This window comes from Thermobia domestica, chromosome 2, assembly GCF_964235325.1.
Source record: "Thermobia domestica chromosome 2, izTheDome1.hap1.1, whole genome shotgun sequence".
Classification (NCBI taxonomy): domain Eukaryota; kingdom Metazoa; phylum Arthropoda; class Insecta; order Zygentoma; family Lepismatidae; genus Thermobia; species Thermobia domestica.
The window spans coordinates 266,159,906-266,183,203 of NC_137455.1; the positions used below are offsets into that span (position 1 = coordinate 266,159,906).

General features: G+C 35.9%; 1 protein-coding gene across 1 annotated transcript; it reads right to left on the minus strand.

Annotated features, from left to right (window-relative positions):
- Positions 1 to 12,707: 12,707 nt before the first annotated feature.
- On the minus strand, positions 12,708 to 22,208 carry LOC145678480 (ejaculatory bulb-specific protein 3-like). The gene is made up of 2 exons (XM_081748662.1): positions 21,941 to 22,208; positions 12,708 to 13,087 (listed from the first exon to the last, which is right to left on the minus strand). The coding sequence occupies exons 1-2, from the start codon at positions 22,146 to 22,148 to the stop codon at positions 12,909 to 12,911; spliced, it is 387 nt and encodes a 128-aa protein (XP_081604788.1). The 5' UTR covers positions 22,149 to 22,208; the 3' UTR covers positions 12,708 to 12,908.
- Positions 22,209 to 23,298: the final 1,090 nt, after the last annotated feature.

The following is a 23,298-nucleotide window of genomic DNA, read 5'->3' on the forward strand; positions in this document are numbered from 1 at the left end:
GGCTCCACAAGTTCATTGGTAACAGTTTTGGTATCCTTTGTGTCCAAAATGAAACGTATTCTCCCCGTGCGAGGAACGTATATTCTGCTAGTCTGTAATAATAACTAACGGAAGTTTCACTTAATATATTTCTCGCTGCTCAAATTTACTCACTTGTGCGGTATATGTGTGTAAAGCAGAATTAAAACCTGTTGCTTTAAGTATTTTTCCGTTAACGAAATACATTGTATATACAGTAGGACGTCGATAATCCTAACGTAAAAAATCCGCGGTCCCTAGAAGCTTTTTACATTTTGTCTTAACGCTAGCGATAAACAAATAATAGCGTGTCCATCGACGTTATGTGAAGTCAGTGTTTTTACAAAAGTTCATTTATATGTAATTGTTTGTAATGTATTTTTATTTATATTTTTTCTTAGGCCTATAAGTTTTAAGCGTGACTTACAAGAACAGTGTTATTTAGAGTACAAGCAAGTTCTTCAGAAACATGAAATGTAAGTAGCCTTACGTACGGTATTGTAATTACTGTATGTACTGAATAACCACTGTATCGATAGAAGAACATACCGTACAGTATATGTAAGCCTAAATGGCATTTTCAAGGTCATTTTCGAAAATCCGAACAATTTGAAAATCCGAATACCTGTGGTCCCAATTAGTTCGAATTTTCGACTTCCCACTGTATATGTTGCAGACATGTTACAGCAAGTAAGATTATTAGCATCAGGCCAACAAATAGTTTTTAAATTACATTTTCCTGTTTTTGCCAATATTTCCGAACAAATGATTTTTTTAATGGTTTCAAAATTTCCGGAATTTTACATAGAACAATGAAGATATCTCTATGAAATATATGTTTGATTTAACATATTAAATAAAATGATTCTGTGATTAACAAAAATGATGATTCTGATAATACCCAAATTTTCCATTTTTTTTCCAGCTCGGGAAAACAGTAAAAAAACTGGTTTTTTTACCCAAAATTTTCGTTTTTTTCACAGGCCTTCACAACACTAGTCTGAACACACAGTGCACCGAACACTCCTAACGATGGCGAATGTTAACACCACGACATCGGCAACTATAACTGAAATGAACACATGACCATCGCCACTAGACCTTGGCTCAATTTCAGAGCGTTGCATTGTCTGATGAATCCCGATATCATCTTCATCATGACGATGTGAGGGTGCGAATCCGTCGTGTTCAAAGGGAACAGCTCCTTGACATCTGTACTGCGGGACGGAGACAAACTGGCTGCGGCTTAATTATTATCTGGGAACATTCAGGTGAGCATCCATGTGTCTAGTGAAGCTCGAGCAAGGCACCATGACGGCCGAGGCGTCGCACGCTGCTTGCAGACTACGTACACCCCTTCATGACGGCCATGTTTCCCGTCGGTAGTGGCATTTTTCGACAAGATAATGCACGAATGTCACAAGGCCAGGAGTGTGATGGAGTGGTTCGAGGAACACAGGAGCGAGTTCCAAGTGGTGTGCTGGCCCCCAAACTCTCCGGATCTGAACCCAATCGATCACATCTGGGATGTGATTGAACGTGACGTGAGGGCGCATCACCCCCTCCCCGGAATTTACGGGAATTAGATGACCTGTGTGTGCATATGTGGTGCCAACTCTCTCCAGCGACCCACCGAGGAACATTGCGACCATGCCAAGACTCGTTGCCGTTGTTATTCGTGTCAAAAGGTGGACATACTAACAATTAGGTAGGTAGTCATAACGGTCTGGCTGATGTGTGTGTATATTTTAACTCGTATGTTTTGTCTCGACTCGAATTTCGAGACGTCTCGACTCGAATTCGAGTCGAATCGAGACAGAGACTGTCGAGTCGAGACAGCAACATATTTTTGAGTCGAGACAACATTTTCTCGAGACGAGTCGAGACAGGCTTAAATCTCGACTCGACTCGACTCGTGCGCATCCCTAGTGAGTTTTCCTTACAGAGCATGGAAGAACTTGATTCGGTAGCAGATTGCCTCGACCAATATAATAATTGGTAAGCAGTCAGGACTTGGGTTTGGCCACACAGTAAATCATTCTTCTCTATCTTCCTGACTCCATAGATACGCTGGAAGAGAGTTATAAGAGCACATCTTGGTTCAGAGGTAACCACGTACAAATAAACCTTTACCATTAAGGAGTTCTTGATTACCCAAAATGACTCCGTGTGTATCCTACATTGTCCTAGGAAGACACTATGATGATTCTCATAGTGTATCCCGCCACGGAGAGATGTGGTAAAAAGTCTCATTTTATGGAATCAGAATGCTCCACTTCTGCGAAACTGGAGTGAAAATACGAGTTGTGAGCTACCAGTTTGACCCCTTGTTCAACTTCTCAGTCATACTCTCTTAGTCAATATCGACTGAGTCTTCGGCATTAATTACTGGCCTACGAAACTGTGTGACTGCAATCTTCGGATTTTTTAAGAATCTGTCGCTTATGCACCTCACAATGTGCAATACATCTCTGTGTAAACACACTCATATTCGTGCATACCACCTACCGATATGTACAGATAGTCAACGCGTTGCATCAATTCGACAAACGTAAATTCTTACTTACGTAACAAGTTTCTGATATTAATTAAATTTACATCTGCAGTAAATAGTAGTATTAAACTTCTAAATTCTATTTTAAGAGGCATCTAGTGAGGCATGAACTACGTGCTAGTTTCGTATTTTCTATTTTCTATTTTCGTAATTTTTTTTTTCGAAACTACGTATGGTTTCGACTTAAATAACTCTCTACTTGCGCAAAGTCATGAAGCCTATTGACGGAAGTTCAGATTATTGGTTTATCAAAACTTTTGTCTGTTATATCCATTTTAAGCAATTCTAATGCTTATAGAGTGTTCATGCTATAAACAAAGGTTGGGAACTGTTGTTATACTATGACCATGCAAGTTTACATGGTCCTAGCCTATCGTTTCAAAAGCATTATAAATAATAAGTCAATTTTAGCAACGGTTTTCTTTAATATTGTTTTAGACCAAAAATTGTGACAAATTTATCGCAGATGTTTCATTTAAGATGGTATGAGATCAGCAGTAACGATCGATTTTCTTTCTTCCCTTTTTCCTTTCTTTTTCTTTCTTTCTTTCTTCATTCTTCAGCTGAAAAATATTCTAAATATTACTAATAGAATAACTCGCCCCAATACTTCTCCAAATATTCTTCAAAGATATAATGAACGTTCCAGAAAACTTTTATCCAGTTATCAACTCTCCATAACAATATCAGATTCTTCTCGCCTTATTTGTCCTCTGCTGTAAATAAGTATTACTTCGAAATATAAGCATTTTTCCAAAAAATGTTCCCTTTCTTCACTACTACTCTATATGGGCAGTCACATGCGTATCACAAAATATCCTTATTACATTAAACCACCAATACATTAAATAATTAGAAACAACGTTTCTTCACAAGCAGAGTACTATAAAACAGACTACAATGAAAACATACAATATATATAACATTTACACATGTGGTAGACCATACATATTCATGAAGAAATTTGAACCATTTCATCGTAACTAGATTCAATTGCTTTTTATAATTTCAAACAGAAGAAACTGATGTCCCACTTCGTAGTTAGAAACTTCTCTTGTTCATCATCCTGTATCGTTTTCTTTTCCTTTTATGATTAAATATCTTCAATATATATAAAAATGTTTTCATTATTTTTTCTTTTTTTCTTAAAGAAAATTTGTGCCAAGGCACGGAAGCTACAAGTAAAAATTTTCTTTTGTTTGGTTTTCCAAAAGAGTAAAGTGCGTTAAAGCATCTAGTAAAAATCAGGGTTTTTTAAAGGAAACATCAAACAGTGACAGCACAAAGGTGTAAATAGCTGAAGTTTCAACCCTGTTGCAAGGGCTTCAGTAGTTGTTTGAAGATCCTCTTAATGTTCATCGATTTCCTGTGAAGCAACACAGTAGGCGCCGCCACCACGATCTTTTCTTTCTTGGATGTTCTGAAGTTTCAGGAAAGGAATTGCGTATGACTGCATCAATTTCTGATTCCGGGATGTCATCTAACCACTGTTTCTCAGGAGAGGAATTGAATATGATTCCATCGAGCTCTGATTCTGGGATGTCACTTAGCGTATCATTGTCTGAGACATCGCTTTTAACATCATCTGAAGCTATTGTTGTAACTGAATTGCTGCAATGTATTAGATGCTCAGGCGTGTTGTTGACGAAATCGAGTTCTTCACCGCCGCATAGTAACATGGCCCGTTCGCTCTCGTCATCTCCAGTAGCATTTGGATCGCAGGAAGCATCTTCTGGAACATACTCAATGGAAGGCTCCTGATGAAGTACAAAGGATCGTAAATCAGTGCGGATACTGACATATGGCAACATGCATTTTACACACATGTCATTAACACAGAACCATGTAATTGAATAAGCACGCAAGGTGTATATAAAAACACGAGTAACCACCTCTTCATCATACTTATAAGTATATATTATATTTCCATTCGCATCCTTGCTTTGGTACTCTGTGCAGCGCCTGTCACAGCGATGGTATTCCTAGGGTTATCGATGAACGGAAATCTAATTTGCTTTGAGTAAAGAGCAATAAACGAAGTCTTGAAGTAGTCAGCCATCATAAAATTCAGAGCGTTTCTCTCATACGTTTATCTAGATTGCTTATTGACACCGCACTAAATTTTCCAGCTCTTAGTAACTACAACAGTGAATACAAGAATCAAAAATCTAGTTTTATCAACAATGACTTATGATTAGATATAATATAAACAAGAACAGAAATAAATAAAAAAAATATATATGTTCAATAATTTTTGGTATACTGAAAACATTTAAACGTAAAATTGTTGAAATTTACGTATATCTTTATGTGTGAATATTCTTTCGGAAAGCAAGTTTTATATCTGTGCACATTTTCATTCACTTCGGATCACTTCTTCTGGCCTTTCGGGCCTCATCTTTCAAAATTTTGGATGGAGGCTTTTGCCCCCTAAAACCGTTTTCCGCAGAAAATATAAAACCTGTATTTGTTTATTTTTTGCGTCTTGTCCCTACACAAAGTTTCGTTGCAATTCTTCATGTTCTTTACATACATCTAACATAAAGCTATTAGCTCTTTTGATATTACGTGATCAAAGGTTTGGAGGGGGCCGTGCTCCACCTAATCGTTTCTTTCCAGGAAAATACGAAACATGTATTCCCTCATTTTGCGTCTACAATATGTGTGCACAATTTCTTTCACTTCGGTCCACTTGTTTTTGCCTTTCGGGCGCCAAATTCCAGAATTTTGGGTGAGAGGTTCCTCCCCCCCTAAAACCGTTTTTCCACAGAAAATAAAAAAGAAACGTATTCATTTATTTTTTGCGTATTGTCCCTACACAAAGTTTCATTGCAACTCTTCATGTTCTTTACATACATCTAACATACTGTTATTAGCTCTTTTGATATTACGTGATCAAAGGTTTGGAGGGGTCCGTGCTCCACCTAACCGTTTCTTTCAGGAAAATACAAAACCCGTATTCCCTCATTTTATGTCTACAATATCTGTACGCAATTTCATTTACTTCGGTTGACTTCTTCTTGCCTTTCGGGCCTCAACTTTCAAAATTTTTGGTGGGGTCTTTTGCCGCCTAAAACCGTTTTACCGCAGCAAATAAAAAAAAATTCTTTTACTTTTTTGTGTATTGTCAATACACAAAGTTTCGGTGCAATTCTTCATGTCCTTTACACACATCTGACATACTGTTACTAGCACTTTTGATATTTCATGATCAAAGCTTTGGAAGGGTCCGTATCCCACCTAACCGTTTTTTCCAAGAAAATACGAAACACGTATTCCCTCGTTTTACGTCTACAATATCTGTGCACCGAACACTCCTAACGATGGCGAATGTTAACACCACGACATCGGCAACTATAACTGAAATGAACACATGATCATCGCCACTAGACCTTGGCTCAATGGCAGAGCGTTGCATTGTCTGATGAATCCCGATATCATCTTCATCATGACGATGTGAGGGTGCGAATCCGTCGTGTTCAAAGGGAACAGCTCCTTGACATCTGTACTGCGGGACGGAGACAAACTGGCTGCGGCTTAATTATTATCTGGGGAACATTCAGGTGAGCATCCATGTGTCTAGTGAAGCTCGAGCAAAGCACCATGACGGCCGAGGCGTCGCACGCTGCTTGCAGACTACGTACACCCCTTCATGACGGCCATGTTTCCCATCGGTAGTGGCATTTTTCGACAAGATAATGCACGAATGTCACAAGGCCAGGAGTGTGATGGAATGGTTCGAGGAACACAGGAGCGAGTTCCAAGTGGTGTGCTGACCCCCAAACTCTCCGGATCTGAACCCAATCGATCACATCTGGGATGTGATTGAACGTGACGTGAGGGCGCATCACCCCCTCCCCGGAATTTACGGGAATTAGATGACCTGTGTGTGCATATGTGGTGCCAACTCTCTCCAGCGACCCACCGAGGAACATTGCGACCATGCCAAGACTCGTTGCCGTTGTTATTCGTGTCAAAAGGTGGACATACTAACAATTAGGTAGATAGTCATAACGGTCTGGCTGATGTGTGTGTATATTTTAACTCGTATGTTTTGTCTCGACTCAAATTTCGAGACGTCTTGACTCGAATTCGAGTCGAGTCGAGACAGAGACTGTCTAGTTGAGACACGAGTCGAGACAGCAATATATTTTCGAGTCGAGACACGAGTCGAGACAATATTTTCTCGAGTCGAGTCGAGACAGGCTTAAATCTCGACTCGACTCGACTCGTGCGCATCCCTAATAGTTCCCCAGATATGACTCCTTTAATTTCCTGAAATTCGAACTTTTTTGGCCAATATATATGTGGAACGGTGGTCAGTTGGACAGTGGCCACCGGTTACTACTTGGTCTCTAATGATCACCATTCTCTTAGATATTGATCAACACCAATATCATCTCTCTATATCTTACAGTTTCAGAGATATGGCTCCTCAAATCTCGCGAAATCGACCATTTTTTGGCCAATATCTTGGGAACGGTAGGAGTGACGCGAAAAATTCCATCACTTTCTCAGATAGTTTTTGATGGTCTATCGAATGGAGAACTCAAAATTGAAAAACATTTCAAATAACAGACAGACTGACAGGCAAACATACAGACACAGAGAATTCACTAATGAAAGTTTTAAGTTCGTTAAAAATGAATGTGTGATTTTTAAAATCAACACGTGTATTAATATTAATCCTTATTCTTAATTTGTGCGAAAATATTTGTTAAAATAACGTTTAAAAAATAAATAAATCTTGATTCAAACAAAGATTGGTTAAATTTTAGGAACCTAATTTCACAGTGATTCGAAATTAATTAAACCGAAAATTAATTACATAATTAACATGTATTTAGTTCTCTTTGATTCCATCCTATTCTTCTCCAACTACATTTTCATTTTATTTTAGCTTCGCAATAATCCGCGTTTTATGCGAAGAATGATGAAACCATGAAAGCATCTACAGCTGGGAATTTTTTTCAAATCCGTGTTTCGTTATCAAAGATAGTCCTTCCTCGCACACTAACTATAGAGGGCAAAAACAGACACCACATGTTCTTATCTCCTGTGGCTTCGATACAGATGTAATATGCATCTTCTTTGCCTTTCAATATATTTATTCCTACGAAAGTACTTAATCCGTTCTACGTAAAGGTGGGGGTAATGTGCTCGTCTTTTCTTTTTTTAAACTTCCGACCAACAGGAGGGAAGGTACGGTAGTCGTGAAACAAATCGTATTCGAGACATCAACAGATTTACAGATTTCATCATGGGTTGTATTAGGGCCAAATTTTAAACTTAAGTCTTATTAATAACATTATCCAGGGATTCTTTCGAATATCCTGCCTACTTCCCAAAATAAAAGTAAGTTACTGAAATGAGAATGAAAATAAAAAATGCGATTTTTTTTTTTTTTTTGAAAACGGCTCTAACAATTTGGCTTATTTTTCATAAATCAATATTTCATTAACGTAGTATAATTATTTTCTCTGGGAAAATTCCAGAAGGGAAGTTTACAATTGGAGATGAATTCCTCATAGTTGATTTTGTTTAAAACAACTCAGGCAAATTAGTTCATATTTTGTAAACAAATATTTCATTAATACTTCGAACTCGGACGTGGGTACTAGTACCAAGGTATTTAAACTGTTCATACGTATGCAACAGCAATAATACCATGAGATGTGGAAATTCAAATATTATTTTTTGAAGGAACTGTCTCGATTATCAATGTGACTTTTCACTATTCAGTAGGTCAAATCTTTGTACGATGGCCAGGTTCAGAATGTTAACAAACCTACTAGTAATTTTCCATGAAAAAAAATCTACAACGTAGTTTGATCTTGGGGTGAATTTCTTACTGATGATTTTCACAGAAATGACACAGACAATTTTATTCATACTTTATAACAGAATGTTTCACTGGAAATCTCACAATACATCATAAATCATTTTACATGATAAAGTTTACAGGCTATGTTTTACTCTTAGGACTGAGATTTTTGCGGACAATTTTCTCAAACGTTACTCAGAAGATTTTGTTCTTATTTCATAAATAAATAACCACATATTGTGACGCAATAAATTCCTGATGGAAAATAGTCTACAAGGACTCTCAGGGAATGAATTTTTCCTAGACAACATTCTCAAACACTATTTAGTTTGTTTTCATCATATGTCATAAACAAATATTTCTCAAACTATCCTACAATATGATATAAATAATCTCATGAACAAAATCACAAGTGGTAATTTGCTCTTAGGGGATGAGTTTTCTTTGGATAAAGTTTTCTGAAAACGCCTATTATAACTGTAATGTTCTGTAAGAACTTTAGAATGATATGATTCAGTTTAAGAAATGGATGGAGCATACAACACGGTGGCGCGTAAATTTTAATAAAAAAGATGGAAGGTCATCTCTTGTATTCAAGAATAAACATGTTACCTATATTAATAAGTTTGTTATACCTAACTTTATGACTTTATGCTAAAGGTTGAAGCTTTATACGTAATAACACTGCTACTACTACTACTACTACTACTACTACTACTACTACTACTACTACTACTACTACTACTACTACTTATTATTATTATTATTATTATTATTATTATTATTATTATTATTATTATTATTATTATTATTATTATTATTATTAAGTATTCTGCGTTTCGGCAGGTCCTAGGACTAATGAGCATTTTTTTTTTTTAATTTTACATTTGGGCCTGGATATGTTTCTTCCACTTTTCTCGATCTTCAGCTTCCTTTTTTTACTCCCAATATTTTCTCCTATTTTTCAAATCATGGATCAGCTGTGTTCTTCTTCCTATCCCTCGCTTCCCTTCCATCTTTTCTTCTATGGCGGTGTGAAGAAGACAATTTCTTCGCAACATGTATCCAATCCAATTGGCCTTTCTATGAAGGATGCTGGCTAGAAGTGTCCTCTTCTTTCCTATCCGTTTTAAACATCTTCGTTTGTTGCTCTCTTTGTTCATTTTATCTTCTCCATCTTTCTCCAACACCACCTTTCGAAGTTCTCTAAATATAAATAAACTACTACTACTACTACTACTACTACTACTACTATTAATAATAATAATAATAATAATAATAATAATAATAATAATAATAATAATAATAATAATAATAATAATAATAATAATAATAATAATACGGTAAAATGTACTGGACTGCGTGGCTCAGTAGTAGAGTACTAACTTTTGTCACATGGGGACCCTGGTTCGATCTCACCTCCACCAAGTGGACCTTCTTGATGGACAAACACCGTGTGTGTTAGTTTTCTCATAGTTCTCTCGTTTTCTCCCTCTTTCGTCATCATTCCATCATTATCATGCATGTCACCATCATAATCTTCCTTAGCCTTAGTACATAAACGTAGCACGTTAAACTCTATAATATAGGCCTAATAATAATAATAAATATGGATGAAAAATTGTTCTCTTACTTTGTTCTATTTTTACACTGTTAGCTCCATAGAGTCAAACGGTGTTAAAATGTAGGCTGCTACAAACCATTTTGAGATGCTTGCGAAGGTTTTATTTCAATCAGTTCAGTAGTTATTAAACATGACCAAACGTTCATACCCCACTCATTTTATTATAGCATTTATTATCTATATATATAAAAGAGAACGTACAAATCCTTTGTCCGCTCATCACGCTAATACGGCTGAACCAATTTCTTTTATTTTTGGGGGGTTATTAGGATTTGGACCCTAGATGGTTTTTATCATATCACTTTAATTTTCAATTACCAGTGTCTTGAGATAATTGACCATTCAGGTGTCCATTACGTACAAATCCTTTGTTAGTTCATCATAGGCATAAAAATAAACGTATGTATATGCAACCCGCATGACCGTGTCACTCGGCGGGTTAACATAAATGACAGGCGTTATAATGGTTTTTATCATATCACTTGAAAGCGAAAAAGTAAAAATTATCTAAGTAACAAAGTTTATTGCGTTCGGGGGTGACCGCAGCGAAGCGGGGCGGGTTAACATAAATGACAGGCGATATAATGTTAACATTTACTGCAATCTTTTATGGTTTTTATCATATCACTTGAAAGCGAAAAAGTAAAAATTATCTAAGTAACAAAGTTTATTGCGTTCCGGGGTGACCGCAGCGAAGCGGGGTGAACGCTGCTAGTATATTATAAGTGATAGTGTATAGTCATTTCATTAAATTGCAATAAAAACAAAAATTGAGTCTAATAAACTGGAAACTCGGATTAAGAAAGAGTGAATAAATGAATTTCCACTGTTGCCACTGATGCTAATTCTGAAAACAAGAGAAGCAATTTTCATAGGCACAAAAGGAAGGAACAAGGTGCTAAAATAAAGCCAAAATGTTATTTTCCTAAACTATTTTGGCCATTGTGATTTTATCGAATAACTGAGAACAGCATATGATATTGAATAGATATGATATTGAATAGAGTACGGTATATTACTACAGTATATTAGGAAGGAAAATCATAACTTGTTAAATATAAGCGTGTTTCTTGGTTCATTTGGAACTTAGCTTTCCGTTGAACATCAAGGCTATATAAGAAGTGGTGGACCTACATCTTAACGTAGGGTCCAATTCATACGAGCTTCCACCGGGAATTGAACCTGGATTTCCCGTTCCTAAGGCGTGTACGCTAACCATACAGTCACGAGGAAGATAAATGTAATCTTGTTGTATACAATAAAAGACAAATTTTGACCAAAGCATATATTAACAAATAAATAATATCGTTATAGTTTCGGCAAATTAACTTTGCCTTCATCATACACATTATGCGATAATGTGTCTGATGAAGGCAAAGTTAATTTGAAGAAACTGTAACGCTCGCTATTTCTTATTAATTAATATATGCTTTGGTCAGAATTTGTCTTTTATTGTATACAAGAAGTTCCAAAACTATGATGAGTGGTATTTGGATAGAAGTACTGCAAAGTATCCAAAATCCTTACATGTATTTTGTAAATTTATTTTGTTTATTGTTAAACAAGGAAGCGATATTCAAACTCCCCAGTCTACTCTCCGTCCTCAACCAGCACAACCCCTTTCCGGGATTCAGGTACTTCCTGGTTGTAGCGTAGAGTTTAGCTCAGGTCTCCTTATGAAATGCCTTACTTTGTTATTTCCGTATAGGAAAACTTCCTATAATTGTGGTGTGATGCCTACGTTATCTGTTTTTATTTTCCTAAACAGTTTGAATATCGCTTCCTTGTTTTACAATAAACAAAATAAATTTACAAAATACATGTAAGGATTTTGGCTACTTTACAGTATCTCTAAATCTTGTTTTACTCCTATTTGGGATAACATCCTTTTGTAGATGAGAAACCTTTTCCACAGAGACCAATGAAAGATGCTGACTAGAAGTGTCCTCTTCTCTCCTATCCGTTTTAAACATCTTCGTTTGTTGCTCTCTTTGTTCATTTTATCTTCTCCATCTTTCTCCAACACCACTGTTTAACAAGTTTAAGATGTTTCAAAGTTGGACATTATTTAGATTCTTCTGATGACTAAGCTCAAGGTTTTCTTTGGCGAAACCATTTAAATTTCAATGTTGCTTCATGGAATCAGATAGCTCATTGTTCTTTTCGGAAATATTGTTGTTTACGTTTCTAATGGTAGCTATCACACCTTTAACCGTAAATACAAAATAGTTCTTCCAGCAAATCATGAATCTCTTCTGGCTGATGAAGTTCATCCACCTTGGAAATCGTACTTGCGTTGTTTTGGTCCAGACTGCTTGATGTCAAAATTCTCGCAGGAGAAACAACACGCTCAATCCACAATGGCCCGGAAATTTGGAATATTATTTTTAAGTAACAGTGAAAAAAAAGGAAGGGGGATGGGGACAGATTAAGGGAATAAAGGACCCAAGAGGAAGATAAGGGCGCAGGATAAGTTGTTTTCACTCGAAGACAAACAAAGTAGTGACAAACATACCTAAAAAATCTTAGCCCTATTAATAACGTTTCATTTTTGCACGGCAAGAATAAAGGTAGTTCAATTGGTTTATGATGTTCAAACATCAGTTTAAAATATTTTGGAACAACTTTTGAATTATAGTGTTGTGTTTAAATCATTTCTTCAAAATATATATTCATAAAGAAAAACATTTCGTATTTAAAATTTTTAACTTTTATATTTTTAGCATTCAAAATTTACATCAAACGTTCACACACATAGTACAAAACTTTCTTTTCATATTTTTTAAACACACATACGCATATGCACATATCGATCAGCGATCACTCAGTCTTAAATTTTAGGTAAAGCAGTTCGATTTTAAATATAGTCTTTGTTTTTGTTTGTTTGTTTAACGAGTAAGAGCTTCTTCAAACTGTTCGTACTTATTCTCAGGATCGTACTTGCTCCTGAGTCTTTCCCAGTCTTCGGAACGGTTCTTCCTCAAGAAAGTGATGGTCTTTCGTCCAATCTCCTTCTGCTTATCAGTGCATTTGGTGCAGTTCGTCTGTAAAGCATCTGGCAACAATCCTGCAATAAAAATAGTGATATAAAGTTTTGTAGTTATATTGTACTATCTATTTCATTACATAATCATTTCTAAAAATAACATTTAAAGATGTTATTTAACCTAGTGAGATACGATACAAAGGTTTACTATGCATATTTTTACAAAGAAGTCCGTTTCCACTACAATCAATTGAGGATTCAGAAAGTTACTATGTTTGAAGTAGCGGCCGAGAGATACTTAATTGTCATAGAATCACACATTTTATTTCTATTAAAAATTGAGTTCTTTATTCGGAAATTTTAATTTAACACAACGTGTATTTACTACTTATAGGCCTACATTAGAAGTATTGTATCATAGGATTGAGAAATAATTAATTCAAACATCTTTTGTGTTCAGTCATTGACGAACTCACGAAAAGCCCACTATAGTGATTTCCAACTGAATGCTTTGGGATGTGAAATTTTGCAACTCCTATTCTCGGTAACCATACAAAGAGAAAAAAAGGAAGAAATGAAGTAGTAGTGATGCCACACAAACAGAAATCTTACTAGTGCAGTCGAGACTTTTGCTGACATACTGCTTGTGGATTCATGACTAACATACACTGCCAACATTTGATTGTTCCTCTCTCCTACCTCCCCTCCTCTCCATTGCTCAATGCGATTCTCTCTTATTTCTCTGATTGTAGGAAAGTGTTCCTACTTCATACGTTGTTCAGATATAAATGAGTGGTCGAGTATTTATCACGGTTATCACATACGCTTTTTGAGGCTATATAACGGATTCAATTCTCGGTGAGAAATAAACAAAGAGAAGACTTTGTGTCGGAAAATGTACGTATTTTGCTTCGAATAGAAAAGACCGAACTCATATCAATCTCCTATTGATATGAAACTTTTTTTTATTTTGTTCTTCATTTTGGACACCTGAACGTGGAACCTATAAGCACATTAGTTTCTACCTGGAATTGAATCCTGCTTTTCCGCATCAAAGCGAAAATGTTAATAACCATTTAAAAATGGAATGAAAAGACAGTTTTGAGTTTTACGTCCCAAAGTTATGGCGTGAGGGTTAAAGGAGACGAGGATGATGAAAAATAAATGAAATGGTGGAATGAAGAAAGTGGGAGGAAACGGGAGAACCCCGAGAAAACCCACACACCTGGTGTTTGTCCACCAAAAAAGCTCACGTGGTGCGGGCTGGGATCGACTCAGCGACTCCATGCACCAGAGGTGAACGCTCTGCCACTAATAACCATTGAACCACGAGAGAGCCAGTTATCTTTTGAAACGTCCATTTCATCCTATTGCCTAAATTCAGTCTCATTTTACCAAAAATAATTATCGTTACTTAGAGTAATTTAACTTCTCAGCATTCCTTTATGTAAACATTTGTGCCGTTGCAAGGATACGAAACTCACAGAGCCTTAAAGGGTTAATATGGAAGTCATACAGTATGGTTCTGCTAAATCAATTTGTTTCCAAAATTGTATTAGTGTACCTAAATATGTCTACAGGAAGATTGGAAAAAGTTGCAAAGTTATTTCAAAATAGCTTTCGGCTGAGGAAAGTAAGAGTAATAATTCTCAAGGTCTGTTAGCAGTTCCCTGGTAATTAATCTTCCTCCTGGCGATAGGTTACCTGCTTTCCTTCAAAGATGATCTAACGGTTGAATGAGTAAGAACCAGGAATACCGTATATTCAAGAGTGAAAATGAAATCAATTTAACGTTAAGCAAGTATGTATGATAATAATGCAGTTATTTAAGGAATATGTAACACTTCACACTTTCATAAGAAAATCACATAAAATTATTTTAAGATTTTTTTTTTTTTTTGGTATAACATTCAGCTTCGGTACCAAAGCCACGTATATTTATAAAAGTGTTATCTTTAACAAGGTCACATACGTATACTTTCACCGACGTGTATTTTTTTTTCTAATAGGTAGATAACGGAGGTGTTCGCACACTGCACTGATGCATGCTACTTAAGACATCGTAAGTGACCACGTGACAGAAAGATTTCCAGAAAAACAAGGATTGCCAAATTTCGGTGTTCATTTGAGAACAAGGACGTAGCTAGTACCAACAATCAGCGGGCCAAATGAAATGTGTCTCTGGGAGAAAACAAATGGGGCACTAGTTCATCTCATTTTCAAATAACACTGCCCTCAATTGTCGTCCATATACGTAAACAAGCTTCTTAAGTTCAGAAAGAACAATACTAGAAATCCAATAAAAGAGATTACTATTAGTCCATTTGAGGCTAATAGGGAATAAAACCTTCGAGAATTCATTTAAATAAATTACTTATCTAAATCTTTAATATTTTTATCATCTGACTGACCCGAAGGTTCAATGCCGCGTTCACAAAAGCTCTCCATTGACTTCTATCCTTAGCCAACTGGATCCAGTTTCTACTTTGTATTCCTACTTCTGCGAGGTCCATCTTAATATTGTCCTCCCATCTTCGCCTAGGTCTTCCTAGGTTTTCCGATTGGTCTTCCAGTTAAGACTTAGAAAGCGTTCCTACTTACTTCCATCCTGGCTACAAGACCTTCCCACCTGAGCCTGCTAGATTTGATAACCCTAACAATGTTTGGTAAACCGTATAAATTATCTAGTTCCTTGTTATGAAGTTTCCGCCATTCCCATTCCCGTTCCTCTTGGGTCCGAATATTTGTCTTAGGATCTTGTTCTCAAATACTTTCAGTTTACTTTCTTTCCCCAGAGTAAGCGACCATGTTTCGCATCCATACAGAACAACAGGCATGATTATCGTTTTATATGTTTTAAGTTTCATATTCCTCGACAGAATTCGCGACGACAAGAGATTTTGAACTGAATAACGACACGAATTTTCTGCTTTTAGTCGACATTTAATTTCTTCGCGAATATGGTTTTCGTCTGTTAATATTGATCCCAGATATTTAAAAGTATCTACTTTATCAAAAGTATTATTTGATATTTTAAAGCATTCATAATTTCCCGTATTTCAATCCTGACGAACTTCCATGTATTTAGTTTTCTCTGGATCTACTTCTAAACCCATGTCCCTGCAAGCGTTTAATAAGACCTCTGCGTTTCTTTCTATTGTTCTCCTATCATCCTCTATTAAATTTACATGATCAGCATACGCCATAACCTGGTGAATACCATTCAATTCTAGGCGCTGGTTGTTATCTTTGATTTTCCTTATAGCAAAGTTGAATAATAATGTTGACAACGTATCTCCTTGTTTCAGGCCATTCTCGATGTGAAAGCTCGTGGACAAGAATTTTCCTACTCGGACTTCATTTTGGGATTCATTTAAACTTATCTTAATTAATTTTTATAATCTTCAAAATGTAACCTAATATGTATTTCCTACATGTAAAACAAGTACCAGTCATAATTAGTTTATTGTTCTATTATTGTCACCTGTGGACACGAATACATTGTCGAAGTTTTCCTGGAGTACTTACTAATCAAAGATTCTTTACAAGTAGTCGTATGTTGAACATAAATAACTTGACTTATTGCATACTAATGTGCTTTATCATATACAATACTAAATTTGTACTAACATTGAAAGGAAATCATTTTATACATCAAAGGTACATTCAAGAATGTTTATGTATATTTTTTCTTTGAATAGTTTCCTTATAGACTGCTACAAAAGGATATACAAGCTTAAAATTTTATGGTAGAAATAGGTCATGTTATGGAGTCGATGTAAAAATTGACATTAACTTAACGCTGAATATTGATTACCTTAGACATCTGCAATAACATCCCTGCAAGCAAAGTGCTCGTTAATTAATCTGGCCACCACCACCAACGTATTGTGATAATAAGTCACTAGATGAAATGAATAATAGGTTTATGATCAGAAATATCCCATTCAATTCACAAATGGAGACCAAATAGAGCCTCCGTCGATGAGGACGAAACATGACTAGGACGTGGAAGAAGAGGATTCCCTATACGATTACGCTAAATGAGTAGTCGAAGTATATTTTTAAATTTATGTTTCAAGCTTAATTGGTCAATCTTCCCTATTTTTTAGTCTATGTATTGCTCATTCTCCCAGAAACATACCTTTTTCTTTTACATTTCTTTTATCACTGCTATTATCGAACAAACAAATAAACAAAAAGAAATGGGAAAATGTGTATTTCAATAAAGAAAATGAAATCTTTGAGTTTTACGTCCCACGGTTATGCCGGTTAGGCTAAAGGAGACGGTGATGATGAGTAATGAATGAAATGGTGGAATGAAGAAAGTGGGAGGAAACGGGAGAACCCCGAGAAAACCCACGCACAGTTTAGAGTGTTTGTCCACCACAAAGTTCACTTGGCGGGGGCTGGGATCGAACGCGGGACCCCTAGCACCAGAGGTGAACGCTCTTCCACTGAGCCACCGCGGCCCCTATTTCAATAAAGAATAGCAAGAAGTATTTTCAGAAACTTCCTTGTATTGTAGTTCTCTAGAATGCTATTTATCCGTTGCACTATAGTGGCAAGCCTGTTAAGCCCGAAAACTCTTTTTAATATGAAAGAAGGTAACAAATTTAAGTTGCAAAATTAGATATTCTGCTTTAAAGATTCAATATACAATAGTACAAAGCCTCAATGATGACAGACGGCAGAACACTCATACATGTTTTCAATAATGAGCGTTAGAATTTTCTGACAAAACCTCTTTTACGTGAGAAAATTTATCATAATGAAATTAAAAGAAACGTTCAACAAAAAATATGCTTACTATTGGAGTAATGTTTTCTGCATTATGTAAAACTTGATATACTGTACATCTTATTCTCCTCTTCACTTATTTTTCATTGCTTGCGTGTTCCTTGAAAGAAGCGTTGATATTCTAAGCACCACGAAGAAGACAATCGCAGCATTGTAAATGAAGACGTGAAAAGATGCTGAACTTCACATATTGACCTCGGTTTTGAGGACTTTTCATTTTCAGTAGTTGTTTACAGCAACGGGAAACTATGTTACATAACAACAATTTCTTTTATTTTAGTCTTATTACCTGCAAAGGATGTTAACACAATTTTGTGCATTTTTCCCACACTTTTTTTTTCTTTTTAATTCTAGACATATCTTTCTAGAAAAACGTCAAAAAAATGTGCTGCCACCTAGACCTTGGCATCATTAGTAACACACGCATACTAATGGATCCTGCTGTTATTTCTTTGTTTGTTTCTTAAAGTTTAGAGTCCTTTTTCTGCACCGAGGTTACACGAGGCGTAGACCTACAGTTTAGAGTGGAATCCGAACCACCATAGTGGGTTCAAATTTGAATGTTTTTTTTCACTTGAAATAGAATCCAGGACCAAAGGCATCCGCTATTCACTAGACCAGTAGGGAGAGCTAAATAATGGATCCCCGTTTTAACGAAATAACTAAGCACTAAAGGAAAAAAATATTTCTGATCTTACTTTATGTCTTTTGATGGAGGAGTTCATAGTAACATTAAAGTTAGGAAAATCAGTCCAGCACGGTATTCTTTTAGCAATTGCATTCCGCGGGGATGAGTGAACTTTTCGCAAATCTGCGCCACATTTTGCAATTTTATTTCGATAAAGTGATAAAAGCAGGATGGTAAAGTAATTTGTGCTGTTTATAGGCAAAATACGTTATCAACAACAGCAACCAAAAGATGCTTCTGTTACTTTCGTTCTGGAAATTTTGATGTCCAAAATGCTCCTCGCAGTGGGGGACGAATCACAGAAAAAGTGGATTATATTCTGGCAAAACTCGAGCAAGTCCAGCATGTAAGCAGTTATAATATCATAATAATAACCTAAGCATGCATCACTAAACAGTGTTAAACAATTTGAAGATACTCAAGTCATTTTTGAGATACGCAAAAATGACTCGAGTTCTAGCTAGTAGTTAGTCAAGAATAAAATATCACGTACAAGTCGAGCCGGTCCTATCCCTGGGCGAGCTTGGATATAGCAATCATTCTAGCATCAAATATAGCGATCATTATTTCATAGATGATGGGTTACTTGTCCTCCAAATTTGGTTTAGACCCAGCCCATAGTTACCGAGAAATAAAGTGCCACATACAAGCTGAGCCGAGTCGAGCGGGTCCTGTGTGCCTGTTCCAGCTCGGCCATTAAATATAGCGATCTTTTATTCCTTAGGCGATGATCCATTTGCCCAGTAAATTTGGTTTAAATCCAATCTGTAGTTACCGAGAAATAAAGAACCACATACACACAGGCTTACAGCTAATGAAATTATAAGCTCCTGTATGCCTAGCGGAAATTAAAAACTAAACACCCTGGCTTTACGGACAAGGAGGAGCTAAGGCTGCTCAAATGGCTTTCAGTTGAGTTATAATGGGTCCCTTCGTTGTTATTTCTGGCTCTCCAGATTAGAGCTTAATGTCTTCTAATTCAATTCCCAAAATGTTTCATAAAGCTAAATGATCACTGAAAAAATCAATGCCGAAAACCAAACGGAGATACCACACTGTAATAATTCGATTATGAATTCATAAAATAGTTCCTTCTTAATTATATGAATAGAAGATAGAATATGTGAGTGTGGCGCGGGAGATCCGGGTTTAATTCCCAGCGAAAGTTCATGCGGTTCGTACCCCATCTTTAGCTGTAAATCTACATCTCATATATTCTGAGTGGACAAATAAGACGTTAAGCTCTAAAATCAATCAAATATTTCACAAATGCATATAATTAACGTTTTTGCTTTTCTCGTTTTTCTAAAAGGAGAACCATGACTTGATTTATTACAAATAGGCCTAGATTAGAGTATTTGTAACAGGAGTAAAAGTATCTTTTAGAAATTAACCAAAATAGTTAAAATGTTCGTAATTAAGATCACTGGCGCAAATCCTGGGGGTTGACGGGACATGTTCCCTCCAATCTTGGAACTGGGTGGGACTGTCCCCTCCAATAATTCGTTGCGAAGAAATGTGATAATTTGTGTCCGATTGCCACAATGGAAAGTGAGATGAAATTAGGGACGTCATTTAGGGGGGAAAGAGGGGGCAATTGCCTCCTCCAAGAGTTTCAGGAATACATATACTTTAATCGATTGTCTACTAATATACTAATGCAAAACGTGAAAGTCTTATGTCTGTGGTGCTCTTGCTCCCCTCAAGCGAAGTCTGAAATGAAGCCCCTGGGTGATATCCCCTCAAAATAAGCCTCAAATTTGCCCACCTCCCGGAGCAGAAGACACTCTACTCCCCTGATCCTCCACAGCATTGATTTTCAACTTCATAATATTTTGAACATCGCTTAAAAAAAAAAAAAAAAAAAAAAAAAAAAAAAACTTAACAGTCCCTCTCAATGTTGAAGACAGATTTGCACCGCTAATTAAGATCAGTATTTAAAGCCTTAAAGAAGAGTATTTTTAATAGTCATAAATTATGTTCCAATGTATTAATGGTTTAAATTAAAATTAACATCATATGAAGCCAAATTATAAGGACAAAGTATCAGTAAAATTTAAGCTACATACAGGGCCATAGCCAGAACATTAAAGTAAAGAGGCCGAGATAAATTTTGGGCGGTAATGCTTTCAATTTACATTTATACTACACATATATACTAACAAACAACTGAAACTTGCAGGGGTGCTGAAGGTAGCTGCAGGGGAGACTAAACCTCCCCTACCGACGTTCCTGGCTACATATCGAAGTATAATATATTTTCTACCATCTTTAAGACAGTCTTTCAGCTTGATGTTTACGTTAATTTCAAATTAATCTCTCTTATCGGATTAATATAAAATAAATTACAATAATATAAGCGAGATACTGATAAGGGTTGGAGTAGTTCAGTTTCATTCAGAAAGATCTTAGTGGAATTTCAAAAGATATTAACAATTATTTGGGATTTGCAACCACTGAAACCTACGCACAGAGTACATATGCATACTCTGTCGATTTCAAGCAAAGGTTGACATACATTACATCTAAAATATGTTCAGTGCAAATGATAAAAGGGTAGGACTTACATACACGTTATACTCGTATTTTATGTGTAAAATTATTTTAAATTCTGTGCCCTAGTATGAATTTATTTTTAAGAAAGTACTTGTTCATTTAGTACAGTGGTTCTCAATCTTTTCGGGCCTAGCGCCCTCTTACGTGAATGCGATTTTCCTGAGCGTCCCCCGTCATCTTATCCCAATTCACCCATACACAAGGCTGAACGCAAAACTTTGACGAAACCATCCAAGAAAGAAAGAGAGAGAAAAAACAAACAAACAAACAAGTTTCAATTATTAAAATCAGCCTTGAAGAATCTAAATATTATTTAATGCCTTTCGTCCAATAATAAGGAAAAAAGTCTGACAGATTATAAAATCTCAAACGCTCCCTAAATAGTCTATTTTCTCTTTATTTCAGCGCCTCCTTTGAAAACGAGAACTCCAACTTTGAGAATCCCAGATTTAATACATAACCTACAGAGGAATTTTTGAGAGATTACTGCTTCAATTTCCATTGCAAACTACCTTGAATATATACAGTTTTATCTTCTATCAGTCACATCAAGAAATGCATGATAATAATTAGATCCAAGGCCACTTCACTTTCCCGTACACTCTCATTTCAAGAAAATGATATAAACAAACATCAAATTACCATAAACATGAAACGAGCAACATGCATAAAGATAGAATCTGGAAAATCTATTAAATTATATACACATATAACTTATTAGAAAAGAAAGAAGTTATGATAGAAGTAGGGACACTACTTTTGAGCGTGATTCCACACCTTTAATTTCGAATTATAAAACTATAGACTTATTTACTCAAAAATTGATGATCAGCATTTGTTCTACTTGCATTTTGGGCATTTGAATTAAAATTGAATTTATGAATACTTACGTTTTAATTCGGATCCTTCTGCATTGCAGGGTCCTTCTTCCAAAAGACATCTCACATGGTATTGTACCAGTCTTTTACTCTTGAGAATTCTGTCAATGTCAACGTTATCAAATCTGGATGTATAAGTTTCTGCTCTTCGAAGCCTGAAGGCCTCTGTGGAGACCAAAACCAACAGAAGGAAGCAGGAGATTACGACCAAAGACTTCATCTTGAACACGCAGAGAGAGTAAATTTGTTATTCAATGTCAAACTGTGTGTGTGTGTATGATCAGAGAAAGTCTCCCAAATATATATATACACATTGTCTCAAGCTGCCATTCAATGCAAGCCACTGACGTCATAGGACGTAACCAATGGCAATCTGGCACCAATAATACCAGCTTCAACTTAAGAAAATGTTTAATCAGGTGTTTTTCTTTTTTTTCACTTAAAACATGACGGTCATTTCTTTCTTTCTTTTTCATTTTGTTGAATATACCCCCCCCCTTCTTAGTCGAGTGGTTCGCGTGTTCAGTACGCGAATCTCACGGCAAACTGCCTGATGCACACTAGAATTACGTCCGGATTTTCCCCATGTATCGTTTACTTTTTTTTTTATTTTTCATTTATGCCACAGTCTCCACATGATACTTGATTTAAAACATATTTCAGAATTGCCCGAGGTAACTGTTTAACTTTTTACCATTTACTATTTCTTTCGATTTTTTCCTATTTAAAAAAGTTATTGCTGCATAATATCCTATAATATCAGAGGGTAATGGAATATTCCAAATCAAGGTCACAAAATCAAGAATTTTTTTTAAAGCATAACTATTTTTTTAATTGTCACTTCTTTTTATTTATTTATTCTTTACGGGCCAACATTGACGTCATTACACTCGGCAAAAAATAGATAAGCATTACAACTAACATAAAATCAAAACCTGTTCTATCAGAAATTGTTGATCCAGGAATATCCCAGGAGGATCAATGATTTATTAAATGCTCACGTGGTATTATTTCCAAACGTCTCACTATCTTCTCTCTCTCTCTCTTTTTTTTAATAGTGCATTTCTTTTTTCTTTTCTTTAACTGTTGTTCTCCTTGTAGTTTTCAAGAAATGAACCACCTCGTGCATTGGCAGCTTCAAATTACCACGTGTTTCCTCCATAGTGAACGAGTTTTCTTTAAAAAATACTCTTATTTAACAAAAAACCTTGAAAACACTTTTGCTTAGTTTTAGCATTAAGTTCTCTCCTTCAGTAATTACTGCAAGATTTCGATTGGATAAATGCTATGGGTATAAATATTCTGGAAGTGCAAAAATTGAAAATATAATAATTATTTTTTAAAAAAGCTGGTTTTCACTATCGTTGGAA

Excerpts from the sequence above, each read along its gene's own strand:
- LOC145678480 (XM_081748662.1), bottom strand. The coding sequence starts at position 22,148 with ATGAAGTCTTTGGTCGTAATCTCCTGCTTCCTTCTGTTGGTTTTGGTC. Across the intron at positions 13,088-21,940 it reads AGAAGGATCCGAATTAAAAC|GATTGTTGCCAGATGCTTTA; the intron begins GTAAGTATTCAT and ends TTTTTATTGCAG.